Source organism: Gymnoscopelus microlampas, assembly GCF_963454915.1.
Source record: "Gymnoscopelus microlampas genome assembly, chromosome: 23".
Lineage (NCBI taxonomy): Eukaryota > Metazoa > Chordata > Actinopteri > Myctophiformes > Myctophidae > Gymnoscopelus > Gymnoscopelus microlampas.
The window spans coordinates 4,505,909-4,526,456 of record NC_139960.1 but is presented as its reverse complement, the minus strand read 5'-3'; the positions used below and the strand labels follow the sequence as shown (position 1 = coordinate 4,526,456).

At 43.4% G+C, this 20,548-nt stretch overlaps 1 protein-coding gene across 1 annotated transcript; it reads left to right on the top strand.

The window, feature by feature from the left end:
• The first annotated feature begins 2,332 nt into the window (after positions 1 to 2,332).
• LOC311039518 (RAD50-interacting protein 1-like) lies at positions 2,333 to 17,650 on the top strand. The gene is made up of 15 exons (XM_084049449.1): positions 2,333 to 2,575; positions 4,384 to 4,509; positions 5,373 to 5,488; positions 6,199 to 6,372; positions 7,148 to 7,288; positions 7,977 to 8,133; positions 8,577 to 8,687; positions 8,806 to 9,031; positions 9,485 to 9,622; positions 12,165 to 12,259; positions 12,971 to 13,075; positions 13,404 to 13,633; positions 13,995 to 14,175; positions 14,398 to 14,516; positions 14,632 to 17,650. Exons 1-15 carry the CDS (start codon positions 2,351 to 2,353, stop codon positions 14,861 to 14,863), a joined length of 2,376 nt encoding a protein of 791 aa, XP_083905575.1. The 5' UTR covers positions 2,333 to 2,350; the 3' UTR covers positions 14,864 to 17,650.
• The last annotated feature ends 2,898 nt before the right edge of the window (positions 17,651 to 20,548 follow it).

Here is a 20,548-nt window from a genome sequence, read left to right as displayed (position 1 = left end):
ACGATGTGTGTTGAAGCGCGTTCACATTCATTATAGATTGACATAATCAGCATGCTTCATCTCTTCCCTGTCGGCCCAGAGGAACAGGGGAACAGACACAGGTCATGTTTGGGGGGGGGGGGGGCCCGCGTTATATTTTGCCAGACATCTAACACCGTCTGACTGGCTAGATCTCACAGCTCTCACAGGGGAGTTAACCCTTCACCAACACACAGCTGAACTGTGTCATGAACCGTGTCATGTTTTAGATTTGAGCTATAAAAAAGCATTATTTTACTTATGCTTTGGCTATTCAAAAATAGCAGATATACAAGCTCATAGCGCGGCACCGAGTGCCGCACTATGAGCTTATAGATCTGCTATTTTGGAAAAAATGTGAAAATTTGTGCAAATATATATATATTTTTGTATTTTTCTAACTCCAACATTTACTTCTGGGGGTCCCTGGAACAACATAGTTTGAGATGGTGGTCCGCGGCCAAATACATGTACATTTTGGGGTCCTTCACATGAAAAAAGTTTGAGAACCACAAAAAATATTAGGATTTAGAAGACATATAGCATCGTATAGCATCCAGCTCAACAGGAGTGCACTGTTCCCATTGCGCGCGCGCGCACGTGTGTGTGTGTGTGTGTGTGTGTGTGTGTGTGTGTGTGTGTGTGTGTGTGTGTGTGTGTGTGTGTGTGTGTGTGTGTGTGTGTGTGTGTGTGTGTGTGTGTGTGTGTGTGTGTGTGTGTGTCATGGTGACGCCAGGGGTTCGTGTGAGCGGTGCCACTGTTTGTCACTGGTTTCCCTTCTTTACCCAAAACATGTCAGCATCCTAAAAGCACATTTATTGTTGTTTGTCATTCAGTCATTACACGCTTATCTCTCTGCTGCTACAGACACAGAATGTTATCTCAGAGAAGTATAAAACATTTACCCTCATATGGGTCTATCTTTAAAACCTTCAAAGTTAAAATGAACACTCCTGCTTTTTTACTGTGCGCTGGTTGTGTGTGTGTGTGTGTGTGTGTGTGTGTGTGTGTGTGTGTGTGTGTGTGTGTGTGTGTGTGTCATTCCTTACCAAGGTGCTAAAGTACCAACGTCTTAAGGATGCTATTATACAGCTTGGTTACAAATGTAAACTGCTTGTGTTCATATATCTGGAAGCCTCTGTAATGTCTATATTTAAACCAGTGGTTCTCAAATATTTTCATGAAAATGTTTCAGGGATGTGATGTCCCAGGGATTTGTGTTGTTAGAACGTTTAAAACAAATATTCAAAATATTCAAAATTGGATTGCAAGAGTTTTTTTAAATAGCAGTTAATAGTTGTTAACTTCTCTTCAACGTTTTCAGGCCAAGGACCCCCTAGCTGAGAGCTAGATAGATGAAGCAGGGACCCCCTCTATATTGTATACAATTGTGTTTCAGTTTAAACTTTTTTTGTCTACTGGGTCTGCTCTTTTTTCCCTCTACACCTATACCTCTTTGCCTAAAATAACCGATCTACAAGCTCACAACGCATCGCAGCGCGAGGCATTGTGAGCTTGTAGAGCTGCTATTTTTGGCTAAAGTTCTCCTCAGAAAAGGACGCTAGGGTTCAAGTGGTTAAGGAAAATAAAAATCATATCACACAAAGATTTGGCGGACCCCCTGTAGTAACTCTGAGGACCCCCTAGAAGTCCCGCCCAGACCCCCTGTTGAAGACCCCAGGTCTATAAAGCAGTGGTTCTCAATCTTATTCATGTCAAGGACCCCCAAATTGACACTTATTAGCCCGCAGACCCCCATTTGAAAAGATATGCCCGGGACCCCCATAAGAGACGATTATTACGGCTCTAGCAGTGATTCTCGACCATTTTAATTTCAAGGACCCCCAGTTTGACATGCATTAGAGGCTACGGACCCCCATTTAATGGAATTTATATCATGGGACCTCAATTTATATTGTAAAATCAATGTTAATTTAACTCTGAGAGTTAAAGGTCTCAGAGGAAGGTCTCAGATGGAACCAAATGGACCCTAACGGGTCCATTTGGTTCCATTTGTAGTGTACACTCTCAGAGTTACAGACCCATAAGGGTCCATATTTTGGTTCCTAACCATCCATCATTTAGCTGGGGCGCCCCTGGAACTTCCTCAAGGACCCCTGGGACTCCCCGGACCCCACTTTGAGAGCCAATGCTATAAAGTACTGAATGTGGCCTGGAACCTTGCGTCACCAGCTTGCAATACGTCTTACAAACCACAAGAGGGAGACATAGCCGTATGATTGTCGTTTACACGCAGGCAAGCGCGTTGACGTCCCTGTGGCTCACGTACGTGTGTGAGCTGATGACGTGGAAATCGTGGACGGAGGAAAACATGGCGGCGCCCACAGCAGCCGAAGACCAGACGATGGACAAGTTGCCTGCTGCTGGTTCATCATCTCTGCCCGGTGAAGATGCAGCCTGTGTCAGGGCCCTGCAGGAGGAGGACTACGTGGTGGGCTTCATGGAGAAGGAGGTGGGCAGCGACGTGAAGTCACTGAGGAACGTCGGGGAGATCCTGGAGAGACTGACTGCAGAGAACAAGTTGCTGGAAGAACAGGTCAGGATCATCAGATCAGAACCATTATGATGATGATACAGACAGAGCTGAGCAGTGGTGTTAAAGTAACGAAGTACATTTACTCAAGTACTGCACTTGTACAAATTTTCTGAGGTATTTTTTACTTTACTGGAGTGTTTCCAATTTTCAGTTATTTTACTTACTACTCCATTACATCTCAGGCAATTATTGTACTTTTTGCTCCACTACAATTATTTGACGACTTAAGTTACTGTGTAGATTTTGATTATTATTACAAAACATACATTAACCACTTTATTATCACGTTGTGAGATTTTCATACATTTTGAACACTTGTGAAATAGGACATTCTGTGTAATGACTGAGTGAGTACTTTTACTTTTGATACTAAGTATATTGATGCCAATACTTTTGTACTTTTACTCAAGTATCTTTTATACCGGGCTATTACTTGTAACAGAGTATTTCTGCATTGCAGTATTGGTACTTTTACTTGAGTACTTTGTCCACCACTGACTGCAAGCTTGTCTACTTATTCATCTAGTTAGCTGTTTATCTTGCAGGGTGTGTAACTCATGTGACAGTATTTACCACGGCTCTGGATGCATTACCTCCCTGATTATAACTGTGACTATGCACTAAATACTATGCACTTGTGTGTATGAGTCATATATATGACTGTGAATACTGAATATAGCAGCCTACTCCATTCCCACAGATTGAATATCTGCTGCTAAGTGCAAGAGACTGGGGTACTCTGCCTTGTTGCTATTTGATTTTCTTTAAGTACACAATATACACAATATACTTAGGTACTAGTACTTGTGTATATTTTGTATTTCGCCGTTTGACATTTTCTTGTTTCTTATGATTTTTCTATTGAATTGCAATTTATGGGAGCTTAGTAACTATGGAAAATTATTTCACCCACAAGTACTGGTACAACAGTGAAATTGGATTGTCTCCCTGTCCACGTGCTTTGGGTAGCCAGTAAATCCTCCACATTAATGTAACTCTGAACTAACTAGTTACATTTGTACACTCTCCGAGTTACAAGTGAGGATTCACACACTGTGTGAAGTGTCACTCACGTGCGACCGGAAGAGTGGGCACCTTAACATCGTGGGCACCTCAATGTTAAATCGGCTATTTTTTCCAATGGTCTGAACTCTGAACTGAAGTAATGTTAAGTAGGCTATACATGGTTTGAACATGCTTGAACATTTGAGGCCTGATATTTCTACAATTGCCACAAAAATGCTACAAAACCTGTTGCTAGTGCAGTCCTGCCATGCCTTCAGACCATTTTCTAAAGTTTTGTTTTTCTTTTTTTTACATTTAGGAAACAATAGCCAGTTTAGCATTGAGGTGCCCACACTCTTCCTATATCCGTGTCAGAGACTTAGCACTGTGTTGGGTCAAGGTCTTTGTTCCTTAACCCATTAAGACCGGGATAGCATCTGTTTAATTTTAGAATTTAACCATATCTTATACTTTGGCTAAACAAAAATAGCAGATCTACAAGCTCATAGCGTGCCTCTATGAACTTGGATATTTGTAGAATCCCCCAGAAGCAAAGATTTGATTTACAAATGTTTGCTTTAAAAAAAAATATATATATTCAAAGATTTGCACACATTTTCCATGATTTTTCAAAATTAGCAGATCTACAAGCTCGTAGCGGCTATGAGCTTGTAGATCTGCCATTTTTGAATAGCCAAATAAATCTAAAATGACAGAGATGCGTTCCTGGATTGAATGGGTTAACAAGTGCCCCCCCCCCCCCCTGGATTGAATGGGTTAACAAGTGCCCCCCCCCCCCCCAGGTGTTGACAGTATCCAGCTCGGTGCCCCTGAAGGTGTCTGCAGCCTTAACTGCAGCGGAGGAGGCCAGGGCCTCACTTGAGCAAATGCTGCAGAAAGAGAGGGCTCTCTCTAATACACTGCAACAGGTACAGAGCTGATTATGATTATTATTATTTTTTCTTCTTCCAAAAAGATTTATATTGAGAGCCCTGGGAGCTTACCAGTTCTGTCAGTTTACCACTGAACTCTGCTAAAGCAAAAATGCATTGCTCACTAAGCTACTCGTTTCAGCTACTACTACTCTTACAACACCGCCTTCAGCCCCACACTTTGTTCTTTGCGGCAAAAGATAGCGTACACAATGTTCACACATACTGTACGGTGTTTGGAGATCAATGAATAATTTAATCACGAGTAACAGCCAGAGTAGAGGGTGAGACCCCCCCTAATAGACCCATTGATCCCACGAGAGAAATTCAGTTGTCAAGGCAGTACCACAGTTACAGTAAAGTACCAGAAACCAGGAGGTTAAGGTATACTACAGAACTCTTGCTTGGTCCACTCACTGCACTTGGACTGTCTGGGATTAGCATGGTGTATGAGCTGTTAACAGGTATAGATGTTAATGTGGTCAAAAGTGCATTAACAGTAGCTTTGACAGTAAATTAACAGCATTGATTAGACCAGCGGTTCTCAAAGGTGTCTTTGAGGGGGTTCCAGGGTGTCCCCACCCCACCCATGTATATCGGCTATTTGGAAATACCCTATCTGAAAGCTCACAACACGTCACGATGCCATGCGGTGTGAGCTTGTAGATCAGCTATTTTCAAGATCAAAATCTTGGAAAATGAGGATGGGGATAAAATATTTTCAGATGGTAGTCCGTGGCCAAATACATATTCATTTAGGGGTCCTTGACATGAAAATGTTTGAAAACCACTGGATTAGAGTACTTAGAGAGACTTATTCGTTCTGGAAGCATTATTTGTTTTTTCCCCCATGTTTCTAGCACTTACAGGGGGCTCAGCCGTGGGTGGACACACTTAGCCAGACGCTGGGTCAGGTTGACGTCATAGACCGACACATGAAATACCTGCAGTGTCTACAACGCATAGAGGAACTCAGGTAACGTTCACCATGATTGGATATCGTCGCTGTCGGGTGTGAAACCTTGTATGTCCAAAACCGTTACTTTTCAGGAAATTGGGATAAAAGAACGTGTGTTCCAATGGATACGGCGTAGTTTATCATTAGTCACAAGCTCCTGTTAATACCACCATTGGTTCAATATTTATAAAACCCACAGACAGAATTAGCCACTTTCAAAGTGTTTCCGATCTTGTAAATCGACACTATCATACCATTGTATGACATTGACAAGTAGGGCATTCATTTACGAAAAACGTTTAAAAAGTTGAAATAAGGAGATGTAGATACAGGGTTTCTAACCGACAGCAATGATATGCAGTTCCTTTGCCTTAACCCCTTACTGCACTAAACGAAAATGACACAAAAATAATTTGGACCAACATGTCGTTAACGATCATGAAACTTGACTGACGATTAGTTGTCACGCAAATAATTGCAATTAACAATTTAATTAATTGCCTTTGAACATTGGAACGTATGCATTTCTGTTTGCCTTTTTAGGCTTTGTAAAACAAAAATTTGCACAGGGCAGATATGACAGAAATGACTGATATTATTGAATAATTTTATACTTACAAAAAATATAAAAATTTTCGACATGGACACAAGTATTATCTCAAATAATTGCGATTATGCAATAATTGTGAGAGCCCTAAGCGTGTGTGTGTGTGTGTATGTGTGTGCAGTGACTGCATCCAGCAGTGTCTGATGACCAACAGTGTGTGGGAGGCCATCTCGGCGGTGGGGACCATGGCCAGCCTGGACGTGGGACTGAAGGAGTCTGACTGCACGCACCTGCAGGTGTTCCTCAGAGACACGCTGCGCTTCTGGCACAAAATCATCAAAGACAGACTGGCAGGGTAACAGCCGCGTGTTTTCATCCATTGACTGACTGAATACTTTATTAGCAGGATTGTTAACAGTACAGGTAGTACGGCCAAAGGTTATGCTAGGTTAACACAAAACAGTAATACATACAATACAATACATGTTGGTAGAAAACTCTGTAGGTCAGTGGGTGGGTAAAAGTACCTGCCGCCCACCACCACCGGAGTCGAGGGGTTTAAATCCATCCGGTTTGGCCGAGGATCTATTGGCTGTGTTCGGGGGAGGAAAGCCGGACAATGAGGGTGATATTTGTCGCTGCTGGTACTCCTAAGGAATGGAGGCGGCACCTGTCTGCCGAGAATGTTGAGCGGTGCTACGTCCTCCGGGTGGGGGCCCCTCACTGGCGAGGGGTGAGCCAGTATGGTACAACAGCAGTGGGAGGAATTAATTGGTATAACGACTAAAAGGGGGTCAAAATAATTGACTACAAAAAGAAAAAAAATACAATTTTTGTTCTCGAAGTGGGGTCCCTGGGGAGTTGCAGGAGGTCCCCAGCAAGATTTTGATCGCTAGGACCCTTACATGTCTCTATGACACTCAGAGTTTTGGGGGTCCGTGGTCGTAATTCATACCAGACTTGGGGGTCCTTGAAATTAAGAAGTTAGAGAACCGCTGGCTTATAGCATGATTGTATGTAACTGTAAGTAAGGTAAGTAATGTATTTGGACCCCAGTAACAGTTGTTACTGCCTTGACAGTAACTCACTGGGATCTAAACCAACCTCCTTTTCCTGTTTTTCTTTTTTAGTGATTTTGAAGAGGTGTTGACTCTGCTTCATTGGCCCTTCATCTCCCCTCCTACCCAGTCTCTGGCGCCCCCTGCCAACGCCCAGGAGATCAACAGCCAGCTGGACCTGCTGGCCGGACAGCTTTTGGCTCTGCAGACCTCGTATCCTTCAACACGCACGCCACACAGGGACTCCCTCTTTCCTTGGTGTTTCGCCTTGATTGCGCTTAAACCCTAACATTTAACTTCACTAAAACTATGCCCAAACCTAACCCTAACCTCGCAAACACTATGCCTAACCCTAACCTCGGTCTGTTTTATGGATTGGACATGGCTCTAAATATTTGTCATCATAGAGACGTACAAAACACGTTCATGTCCATGAGTGTGCTTTCTTCCATAATATGAAATTATTTTATTACAGTACTGTCCATATACAGTACTATATTATCTATTGTTAACTCAACAGTGATACTTTTTGGCTCTTGTGTTAAAATAATTGTTTAAATAAATGTTGTTATTAAGAAGTTGACTCTAACTTTGTATACGTTTTTGCATAGTTTGTATAGTTTTTGGTGTCTTATAATCCCGTAAAGGCTGAGTCTTGGGACAAGACGGTCCCAGTCCATCGTCAGTGACAAAGGATAGCCTAAACGTTTGTTCTTTTGTAAGGCATATGGAGAAATAAACTACGGGCTTATCACAGTGTGACCCTTCACTCTTGCCAAATGTTTGTTTTAAGAGGACAACGCAGCAGAGGAGTCAGAGCGCAGTGGTAACAAAAAAGTTCAGTGACACGATGGAGGATGTGCTTTCTTTCTTTCTTTCTTTCTTTAACTTCCTCCTCCAGTGATGATGTCATATCGGAGAAGGCGGCGTCGGCCCCCCGTCCAGGTGTGCCCCAGGCTCCGCCCCTCTCCCTGCCCATCCAGATCATGCTGCTGCCGCTCAGCAAGAGGTTCAGATACCACTTCACTGGAAACAGACAGACCAACTCACTGCACAAGGTTTGACACACACGCACGCACGCACGCACGCACGCACGCACGCACGCACGCACGCACGCGCGCGCGCGCGCGCGCGCGTTTGTATTAGTATACTGTACTTGTGAGGACAACAACATTTTAGGACGGTGATTTTATGAATGCCATTTAACCATAACCCTGAAGCTGAAAATAGCAAGCTCACAATGTGTTGAGTTGTGAACCCAAAATGTCTCCATAAAGGATGGCATTCGTTCATCTTTCTATCTAGACCATATGCACACTATGAACATGCCCAACTCATCTGTGTGTGTGTTTGTGTGTGTGTGTGTGTGTGTGTGTGTGTGTGTGTGTGTGTGTGTGTGTGTGTGTGTGTGTGTGTGTGTGTGTGTGTGTGTGTGTGTGTGTGTGTGTGTGTGTGTGTGTGTGTGTGTGTGTGTGTGCGCGCGCGCGCGTTTGTGTATCAGCCGGAGTGGTACCTGACCCAAGTTCTGATGTGGATGGGGAACAGCTCTGCCTTCATGGAGGACAAGATACAGCCCATCATGGACCGAGCTGGAAGCAACTGCAGCGCCAGGGTACTTGCTGCCCTGCCCTTTTTATTCAAAAGACTGTACTTGTGACTAAAACAAAAATTGCTGTCAAAATTAACACTGGTGTATTTGTGTGTGTGTGTGTGTGTGTGTGTGTCATCAGGTGGAGCTCTGCCGTGGCCTGCTGTCTCTAGCCCAGGAGAAGTTGGCCAGCGACGCCCCTAGACTTCTGTACGACGACGCACTCTTCTGCCACCTGGTGGACGAGCTGCTGCAGTTCGAGAAGGAGCTGAGGGGAACTCACAACTACCCCGCCTCTCTCCCCGGAGCCCTGCACATCCTGCTGGACGAGGCCACGCTGCAGAAGTGGCTCACGGTCGAGAAGAAGAGTATGTTGGGAAAATGATTGTGTTTCTGTTACTATTCTTGTGAGGCCCGAATGTCCCCACAAGTATGGTAGAATTTCAGAAATAGACGTTGTGAGGACCATTTCAGAAACATGGTTGTTTTATGAAGGTTGTTAGAGTTAGAATTATGCTTGCTAATAACTTTGTTTCGCTGGTGTCCTGCACGGCTTTAGGCTTACGGTTAAACATGGCCATTTTTTTTACATTTAAATCGGCATCCTAAAATGTTGATGTCCTCACAAGTATAGTAATACAACCGTGTGTGTGCGCGTGTGTGTGTGTGTGTGTGTGTGTGTGTGTGTGTGTGTGTGCGAACAAATTTGTTTTGTTATGTTCAACAGAATCTCAATGAAAACTGAAAATCAGAACATGCACTCAGACAGACTCACTTGCTGTTCTTTCTTTCTCTCTCCTCTCCTCTCCTCTCCTCTCCAGTGGCGGTGGAGAAGGTGGACACCATGTTGTCGGCAGAGGGAGCATGGAGCTCTCAGTACAGAGACATCAGCGACATGGACGAGCTGAAAGCTCCAGACTGCGCTGAGACCTTTATGACTCTGCTCCTGGTCATCACAGGTACCACTGCCCTGTGGGGATTCAAGGATCATTTCTGTCACACATCATGTTAGTCTTGAGTCACCAGTCCAGACAATCAGGAGATCTCCGACTATAACTATGGACTAAAACGTTAATATTAAAAAGTGTATTATGTTAGTTCCAATTATCCAATCCACAACATCCATGGATTGATTGGTAATTAAAACAAGCATGCGCTGAATATGCACGCAGCCTAACCTAGTTAAGGAAATATTAACAGCATCACAGAACCAATGCAAAGACTCTAGGGGCGTTCCTTCGTATCATGACGTTACGTATCAGGATTGGTTTATAAAGCAATGGGCGTAGGTGTGTTACTGCTGGTCTTCTCTGCAGTCCAGGCCCCTTTAAGATTTCTCCTGATGTATCAGTAGGGCAGAGATCTCTGATCGCCTATAGCCTACTGTAGCTGTAAATGTTTAACCTAGAATAGTGTTGTTCTTGTATCTGTGGGCAGTTAATAAACTAGGCAGCTATATAGAGCAAGTATTAACTTAAAACACTTTTTTCTTTTTCTCTTCATAATCAAAAGAGTGCGTGTTGATGGTCTACACATCTAGGCTGAAATAATACCTGTAACGGGTCTAGGATCAAGTACATTTTCACTATAGTATATAGTGTGCAGGCCAGGGTTGCCCACCGTCCCTTGAAATAAGGAATTCTACCTTGTTTGGAAACTAAAAGACGTGTCCCTTATTGAACTGATAAGGGACAAACTTTATCTAGCTTTCCCTAAGGATTTTGAGCACGGTACGGTTCTGCGCGGTGGAGAACCAGAACCTTTCCTCAACTTTAACTGTAAAAAGGAAAGAAAAATGCACGCTATTTGCGCCCACTGCGCTGCATATGTTTGATGTAATGGTAACTGTTCCCGATGAATTGCATCATGTTGTAGTTTTGTTTCTCACGACACTTAGAAGACACTTAGCCTGGTTGTGGAAGGGGGGCAGAGGGGACAATGGAAATGGTGGCCACAATCGTGCTAATCTCAGCACGACACGGCTTGGCATGGCATGGTTTGCCTCTTAAATGGAAAAGTACCTTTTGTTCCTTATTTTTGGGAATCAATCAATGACACGCATCTTACAAGTTCACACAGCTCATAGTAATACAGGTTGTTAACCACTTAAACAAAGTCTATACTTTGTAAACTGGACCTGAGTTGTCTCTTTTTTCTGTCTACAGTATGTCTTTGTCAAAAACAGCAGTTCTACACGCTCACAACGCGTTGTTAGCTTGTAGATCTTCTAATTTTGGCTAATGTTCTCCCCAGAACGTGGATGCTGGGGTTCAAGTAATATCTTATCTTATCTTACCTTATCTTATCTTATCTTATCTTATCTATATATACAATTTGAATCCTGCGCCATGTCGGTTGTCAGTATGTACGAACGTTGTATGTGGCCAGTGTGACGTAATCTGACATCACGCCAGTGTGACGTAATCTGACATCACGCCAGTGTGACGTAATCTGACATCACGCCAGTGTGACGTAATCTGACATCACGATGAGACGGTCGTCCCGAATATGGACACAACGCCAGTGTGACGTAATCTCACGACAGCATGACATCACGCATGACATCACATCCTACCTATAAATTCTAGGATGCCGTCAGATCGCACCAGTTCGACGGCTTCCATAGTGGGTTTTGGTCATTGGAGAGGTGATGCACGTCACCTCTTTCTGAAGTGGGTACTTTCAAAGCCTGCTGTGGATTTAGGAGAGCACAAAACTCTCTCTCACACTGTGAGGTGCCTGTAAGGTGGCACTGCAAAGTGAACGACGCGTCACGCTAGACGTTCGGGCCGCGTAGCGGCCCGAACTTCTAGTTATTATATATACAATTTCAATCCTGCGCCATGTCGGTTGTCAGTATGTACGTACGTTGTATGTGGCCAGTGTGACGTAATCTGACATCACGCCAGTGTGACGTAATCTGACATCACGCCAGTGTGACGTAATCTGACATCACGATGAGACGGTATATGACATCACATCCTACCTATAAATTCTAGGATGCCGTCAGATCGCACCAGTTCGACGGCTTCCATAGTGGGTTTTGGTCATTGGAGAGGTGATGCACGTCACCTCTTTCTGAAGTGGGTACTTTCAAAGCCTGCCGTGGATTTAGGAGAGCACAAAACTCTCTCTCACACTGTGAGGTGCCTGTAAGGTGGCACTGCAAAGTGAACGACGCGTCACGCTAGACGTTCGGGCCGCGTAGCGGCCCGAACTTCTAGTAATCAGACATGCAAAAGTGTCACTTTTCAGCTACAGTCACCTTTTTGAACCCAAATAGGGCAATTGTGTGACACCTGACCCGAAAGAAAACAACATGTTGTCACCTTTTTCACCTCGGGGCTGTTTGCATGCCTGAGTAATATACAAAAACTGTACATGTATATACAGTGAGATTGTATCTTTTTCTGGGCGTCCCTTATTTTTCTTGAAAATAAGGGACTGTATTATTGTTAAAAGAAATCATCAAACGCAATGTTCCTGTTTGTCCCCCTCCAGAGCGCTACCGTTCTCTGCCGAGTCCCAAAGCGCAGCTCAAGTTTCTGGAACTACAGCGGGAACTGGTGGACGACTTCCGTATCCGCCTCACACAGGTGAGAGAAGGAGGGAGGGCTTCCATATCCACATCACATACTGTAGATGAGGGGGCAAGGGGAGAAGGAAGGAGGGCAGGGGAGAAAGAGGAAGGGAGGATGGGGAAAATACTAAACCAAAAAGAGAACCATAAAGCTTAGAAACATCTGTGATTTGAGAACGAGGCAGCGGGGCATTGATGGTGAGATATGACAACATAGTCATCCATGCTGGGAGAGAGATTTGTATTAAAGGAGTACTTCACCTCCAATGTGACTTTTCCCCATCAGTTACTCACCCTGTCAAACCGTTTTTGTTTTTGTTGCATTCTTCGATTCATCGTGAAGGAATGCAACAAAGATGCAAAAAAATACTTGATGAATTAAAGAAAGTAGGGGTCCAATATGAAAAACAACAAGACTATATCAAAAATCTGTTAATAAACTCCACCACAGCTGTGTTAGAGTGAATGTGGTTGATCGGTTACCTGTCATTTACTATTTGCTGTTTATTTTTGCTCGCTCCGACCACTTTCCAAATGAGCAAAGTGGCCATTTGGTCTGTATACCAGGCTATTGTATAAATGAATGCCAAAACTCAACCACCGCTGACTTTTGGCGGCGCGAGGCGTTGTGGGTATTGTCCTGCAAACCGAAGTGCTAGCGAGGGAATACCGATAAGTGTTCTCTCCGTGGGAAGTGGATGACGTTGTTCTTCCATTCTGCTCCCAGGTGATGAAAGAGGAGTCCAGAACCCCGCTGGGAACGCGCTACGGTGCCATCCTCAACGCCGCCAACTACATTTCCACTGTGCTGGCAGACTGGGGGGACAATGTGGTGCGTATAGGTCCACGAAGTGCTTGTTCCTATCGATGATGTGCTCTCCCAACAACAGGAACCCTAGTGTCCCAACTCTGGTGTGAACATTCGCTGAAAATAGTCGCTCTTACAGTGGAGTAAAAAGTTAATGTTTTGCCCCTGAGATGTAGTAAAAAGTATTGGAAAATGGAAACACTCAAGTATAGTAAAAGTACCTCAAAATTGCACTGAAGTACAGTACTTGAGTTAATGTATGTTGCTTTCCACCAGTGATTAACTAAACTTGAAAACAAATCGATTAGTGTAAGATGATTTCTTTTTCTCCATCTCTTCCCCTCCTCCGCAGTTTTTCCTGCAGTTGCAGCAGGACGCCGTCTCCCTGGCCGACGACGAGGAGGAGGGTGTCCTGGGTGGTCTGGGCATGACGGAGGTGGGCCGCCTGGCCTCCCTGGAGGGCTCGCTGTTCGAGGGCCTCCTGGCCCTACTGGAGAGGCTGAGGGGGGACATGTTGGGACGCATCCTGGACGCCGTCATGAGAGACGTGAAGGAGAAGGCCAAGGACTACCGCCAGGACAGGCCAGTCCCTTATCTTGATTTTATCTAGATTTGGATGCATTTCTGTATTTCAAAACAATTAAACAATGGTATAATATGCAAGGGATAATTGACTGCGAGCCGGTCATTGTTGAGAAAAAACCCTGGACAGGATGATTAGATCCCCACACGAAGCGGAGGGGTCCTGATCATCCTGAAGGGGGACACAAAAAGGGCACAATAAGGTAGCCGGGGGTCCATAAGTCCGATCCATGGGAGCTACGGTAATCGTCCGCAGCCGTATTCCCATGGAAACCCTTGGATCTGCAGCCGGAGGTTACTGTTCTCGCTCAACTCTCCCTTCCTCCCCGTCTCTCTGTCCCTCTGTCTGTCTGTGTGTCAGGTGGTTGTCCCTGCCGTCGCAGTGCGACCAGGCCACCATGTCTCTGTCCAGCTCGGCGTGTCCCATGATGCTTTGCCTGCGGGACCACCTGCTGAACCTGCAGCAGCTGCTGTGTGTCCCTCTGTTCCAGATCGCCTGGCAGGGTCTGGCCGAACGGCTGGACAACTACCTCTACCAGGAAGTGAGTTGGCAAAGGGGCGAGAGGTGGAGGCTCTGGGGTGACAATGGATCTGTTTCTGGCTTGCAGGGTGTCCTGGAAAGAAAGAAAGATTGCCATTTTGGACTGCCAATGTGACTATGAAACCCCCCCAAAAAGCTATGTAAACCTTTCCCGCAATGCAACGCATTTTATTTGTATGTGCGCGTATCCAGACGGTCAACACGCTTGTAATTTCTCTGTCAGGTGATCCTCTATAATCATTTCAACGAGGGCGGGGCGGCCCAGCTCCAGTTTGACATGACCAGAAACCTCTTCCCTCTGTTTGGACACTACTGCAAGAGACCCGAGAACTTCTTCAAACAGTATGTGTGTGTGTGTGTGTGTGTGTGTGTGTGTGTGTGTGTGTGTGTGTGTGTGTATTCCTTTAATACAGTGAGCTTGACCCCCCCCCCCCCTCTCTCTCTCTTCTCTCCCCAGTGTCAAAGAAGCCTGCATAATTCTGTGTCTCAACGTTGGCTCGGCTCTCCTGCTGAGGGACCTCCTCAGAGATGCAGTGGCGGAGCGCGTTTCTTTAGAGAAGGAGCGGACAGGAGGAGGAGAGAATAATCCTACACCGGAGTCGGCACTCAACGATGTGGGGGTCTACCGTCTGGCCCCCTGCGACGTCCTCATTCTACTCAACCTCAGGGCATCGTGGCCTGGACAGTGAGACGTGTATGTATGTGTGTGTGTGTGTGTGTGTACTGTACATGTGAGCAATAGAGAGAGAATCCTTGTGATGAACTCTTCACCTTCTGCTACCATAAACCCAGTCTGGGAACCCATCGGCACCGCCCCGTGTAGAGACCGGATGTCGGCCCGTTTACTCTCCTTCAGCCTTCCTCTTCCGGTGGTGCTCCTTTGTTTTCATTCCTAATAACAACTCTGCAGTGCACGTTGTGATGGGAGTTGCGGACAGATTCAGCTGTGGAGCTCTGAATCTATCTTGAGAGATTACCATGAACCTAGATGTTAACGGAGCTCATCCTCTGCCAAGATACGCAACATCTAACCCTAGCGTCCCTATTCTGGGGGGCTAACATTCGGGTAAAATGGAAGATCTTCAAGCTGTTGCTGTGTAGATCGGCTATTTTTGGTGAAGAGATTTGCTGTAGAGGGACAAAAAGAGGGGGGCCTAGTATAGCCCCCTGGAGGACCCCGGTCAACAAAGTATATAGTGCTGCAGTGGTTACCAAACAAACTAAGGGTGCTTAAAGGTAGGTCTATTTTCTGGTAGTAATCATTGCTTTTGGGTGTTTGTTCAGTAACAGGGGACTCCCCGTCTCTTAGGCTCTTTAGTAAACAGAAAACACTTCCTCAGGTGGGTTGCCAATATCCGCCAATCAGGAGAGAGTACCCATTTATCAGCTGAAAATGGTATAGTGTTCCAGTTTCACATTTGTCAGGTCATTTCTTTGTTTCATCACATCCAATTTCACTTGTTTATCCTGTATGAGTTCTCTCCCCTGATTGGATACAATTGGTAGCCCGATCTGAAAATGCATTTTTCTGTTTACTAAAGAACTGGAGAGACCCCTGTTACTGAGCAAACACTATAGCAATGGTTTCTATCAGACTATAGAGCAATTAAACACTTATTTCAACAAATAAATATCACTTACCCTATACCTTTCAGTCCCTCACCTGAACCACACTGATAAATTCCAGCTAGAAAGTCCAGAGGTGCATTTTGAATGACGAGTTGTGTGTTGCTTCTGAGGCCTACTGATTGGATCAGTGCGTATGCTACCAAAATCTGTTTAAATAGCTGCCAATGGCTGTGTACACTACAGTATACTAGTAGGTAAGAACACCTCAGTGGAGTCCAAGTTATCCACTTTCCACCTGGCATCGCTATTTTGGCCATGGCATTATGGGTGCAAATTGTCAAAATTTGTCAAAAATAGCAGATCTACAAGCTCACAACATGTCACACTGTGTCGTTGTGTGGTGAAGTAAACTATATAGGGCTTAAGTTGTTAACTTCAGGTTCCAGGAGTGTTTTCATTAAAGAAGACACCAGTTAAAAGGACATTAGATGAACAAGATGACTCTGTTTGCTCAACAGCCATGAAAAACTATTATATGTAATTCTCAATGAGTTGAATAATTTGTCAAATGAAAATTGGATAACGGATGTGAAAATACAAAATGATGATCACTGATTATTAACATTTTGGCCTGAGTAAGCCTGATGCTTGACATACATGATTCAGGAGTCATGTAGCTCTGAGTTTGTGAGTTAGTTGAGTTTGTGCGGGACTGTTAAAGAACTGGAAACTTGTGGAAAGTCATCAAAATGCTGAAAACTCTATAAAACTGTCTATGAAGAACAATCGATCTCGTCTCGGAGAGGATTCACAGACCAGATCAACAAGCTCACAACACGTGACCACAGGCACCACCGCGTCTTCATTCTTAATGGGACGGAATTAATTTGGTTTAATTTCACTCTCTTGTTCCCCCTCCATAATTTGATTCCAGTTGGAACGTCTTCCCTGATTGTGAGGTGCCGTGGCATTATTCCGACGGTCCATTGTACCATTGTTCCGACGGCACGCATTATAACTAAACTTAAGCCTACCCTTAACCTCACAAAAAATCATGTCTAACCATAACCCTACCCTTAACCTCACAAAAAATCTATGTCTAAACCTAACCTCACAGGAATCTAACATTTGTCAGACTATCCTCAGTGCCAGGGGTCCACTTCTTTTTAGTTTGAAGAACGGATTATCCTCGAGTGTAGGAAGAGCTAGGACCAACACGACTGGACTTGAGACCAAGACTGAACCGTGGGTAGGGCTGGGCAAGATATCTTTATTATATAGGATATTATGATATGAGACTAGATATTGTCTTGCATTTTGGATATCGTAATATCATGATATGGCATAAGTGTTGTTTTTCCTCATTTTAATCACTAAGGAATAGTTCACCCAAAAAATCTCTGATCGAAAATGTCATTTTTGGGGTGAACTACTCCTTTAAGCCCTATATAATTGCCCAAAAAAAGAAGCAACAATTGCTGATCTAAAAGCTCTTGTACATCTCCTATTTTTTGAACATTTTTGAAAAATTTAAAAGAAAATTGATATTATCGACATAACGTTATTATGGTTAAATATTGAGCTATTTGGTCAAAAATATGATGATATTTGATTGTGTCCATATTGCCCAGCCCTAAACTGTGAGTATTACACCACTTGTACAAAGTACTTGACTCCACTCAGCCAAAAGATAGAAAGTACAAATATGGGATAGGAAGACCTTCTTTGAGACGCGCTACTACCACACGGTTAGTACAGCGTCTGTACACGCAATACACTGCTGTTTTAAGCAGTGAGTTGCTTCCCCACAGCCCAAGTGCCCTACTCCTGTGTACTGTATGTGAGTATAATAGTACATTAATTTGTAAAAGAAGGATGACAGTGGCACTTAATAAAAAACAATATATTTAAATCCTCTTTCAGTCTTGTCTGTGTTTCTCATTAAGTGGAAATAAGTGTACTGCTATTTTGAATTGAATAGAGTGGATAATGAGGAAATGAAGGATTAGAAGGTCAATGGAACACAACTTTATACATGGATGGATGGATGGATGGATGGATGTATGTAGTGACTGAATGTATGTACTGTATGTAGTGACTGACTGAATGTATGTATGTATGTATGTATGTAGTGACTGAATGTAGGCTATGTAGTGACTGACTGAATGTATGCATGTATGCATGTATGTATGTAGTGACTGAATGTATTTCAACATTGAAGTTGTTATTGCATCACTTCATGTAAAGAAAATAATGACTGACTTGTCAGCTCATGTCTTCTTCCCTCTGCTGTTGAGAAGGGGGCATTGCATAAACAGATACATGAATCAGTTGCTTGACTTGCTTCAGTAAAACAAAACAAGGGTGTTAAACAGTCACACACACAAATGTGCATGTGCTGCTTTGACGAGTTATCTATGCTAAAGTCATCTTGAGATGTGTATGAGAGATATTGATGTCCTCCAGTCAGTGAATTTACGATCTCTCAAAACCTTTGGACTTCCCCTCATTCCACATAGCCGAAAAGTGACAACAAAGACGATGTCACACAGTCATTTGCAGTGGTGGAAAAATAACTCACATTTTGTACTTAAGTAAAAGTATCAATACTGCAATGTAGAAATACTCCTTTACAAGTAAAAGTCTGGAATTAAGTATTTACTTGAGTAAAAGTACAAAAGTGTTATCAAAATGTACTTAATGTGTCAAAAGTAGAAAACCCTTGCAGATAAAACTACACTGATTGTGTACCTCAAAGCTGAAAATTACAAGCACCAGGACCCAGAGTTCTTATTTTTTGATCTGATTTGAACATCGCAACCAAAGAGCAAAAACAATTATGCAACATCTGTTGAAATGCCTCAGTGAACATGGCTTTGATGATACATATTTGAAGAAGCACTTAGTTGCATTTTCAAGTGATGGAGCCAGTGTCATGTTGGGATGCAAAGTTGGTATAGCTACAAAAATGTCTGAACTGTATCCTAATATATTGAGCTGGCATCGCTTAAATCACCGACTGGAACTTGCTGTAGGTGACACTATCACTATGAACCATTTCCAGATATTTATGGATAAATTGTATACTCTGTGCAGTAGATCAGCACTAAACCAAGACCAACTGAAAGCGTGTGCAGCCGGCCTGGTGAGAACAAGAGAGAAGAATTGGCCGTGTGCTAGAGTAGACACAAGATGGGTATCCAGTTCTTTCCCCACAGTGTCTGCAGTGTGGGATAGTTTAGACTCACTATGTGCTCACTACAGCATGGCAATGACAGATGAGAGACAACAGAGCTCTGATAGGAAAACATATGAAGGTCCATTAAGGAAAATGACTTTAAATAAGATTGTTGCTAGATTTAGCACTGCTGTATGACACACTAAATGAGTTAAGCATTCTTTCAGATGCTCTACAAAACCGCAAAATGACACTAACCTCTGCAGGCAAACGTATGAGGCGTTGCATTAACTTCATTGATGCAATGGGAGAAAAAAACAAGGCAACAAAGTCCTTGAAGCTGAAACTGCAGTAAAAGAAGGTAGATTTGGCACAGTTAAGCTGACAGACAAACAAAAAATGGTTTCCATCAACGAGCAACAGTTTCTCAGAAGTCTGAGCAATAATCTAACCAATCGGTTGTTCACCACTGCATCTTTTAAAGGGTCATCGCTAGTGGCACAGAAAGAGTCTGAAGCACAGTATGTTCAATTTCTTGCACAACTCCAAGTTCTGGAATGTAAAAGCTGGCCAAAAGCAATGCCACTAGCATTTGGAGGGGTGGAAATAAAGCAACTGTGCAAAAGAGTCAAGCTGCCACTTAATAGTACTATAGATGGATTCAGGGACTTTATTGAGAGCAATGGAGGAACTACACCTGATGAGCTTAGGCCTTTATTAAATTGCGCAAAAGTCATTCCATGTAGCAGGGTAATGGGAAGGCTCACCCCAAAACACGCCTTTGGCCGACCAGTACTCTTGTATTTGATTTACTAAGGACAAGGACAAGGTTAGAAATAAGTTTAGGGTTAGGCATAGTTTTACTGAGGTTACGTTTAGGAATGAGGTTAGGTTTAGGCATAGTTTTGCTGAGGTTATGTTTAGGTTATGTGCGTGTGTGTGTGTGTGTGTGTGTGTGTGTGTGTGTGTGTGTGTGTGTGTGTGTATATATATATATATATATATATATATATATATATATATATATATATATATAAAATGCCCTAATACTATATACTTTCTTTTTTACTTGTATGATTTCAATTATTTACTTTTCTGAAGAAAAACAATAGGGGGAAAAAAGAGAAGAAAAGGACACAAAATGATAGGACCTATGCATCACCCTTATTCCATCTAGCCATATTATGCCACATGTGAGTATACAGTAGCTGAGTTGAGAGAGTTGTTGACCTCAAATAACCCCGTGATTTGGATGATTGTTGCCACACTTTTTCTTAAGTAGAACATGTTGGAATGAATAATAAAGTGTGGTAAAACGTAAATAGCTATCATTGTGTGTTCATGGCCAGCCCTTTTAGGATATAGAAGTTGTCTGAATTTTAGATTATTCTTTTTTGTCAAAAAACACAAGTCAAGGGCGTGTGTATGTTGCAGACAAACGGCTACGCATGGCATGTGTCACGGAAAATAGTAGCTCTTAAACTTGACAGTCATATCTTATATGACAGTCATGGATGAACTTGAACCTGGTGTTTGCACTTTCTCCAATTTTGGCCCGTACATCTACATAAACGTTCAGATTTCAAATATAAAGTGCTTACCCCATGGCTGCAGATATTACAATTAT

Bases quoted from the DNA above. Each gene is read 5' to 3' on its own strand.
- LOC311039518 (XM_084049449.1), top strand. From the start codon at position 2,351: ATGGCGGCGCCCACAGCAGCCGAAGACCAGACGATGGACAAGTTGCCT. The intron at 9,623-12,164 runs GTACCACTGCCC...GTCCCCCTCCAG, and splicing joins TCTGCTCCTGGTCATCACAG to AGCGCTACCGTTCTCTGCCG. The intron at 14,517-14,631 runs GTATGTGTGTGT...TTCTCTCCCCAG, and splicing joins CCCGAGAACTTCTTCAAACA to TGTCAAAGAAGCCTGCATAA.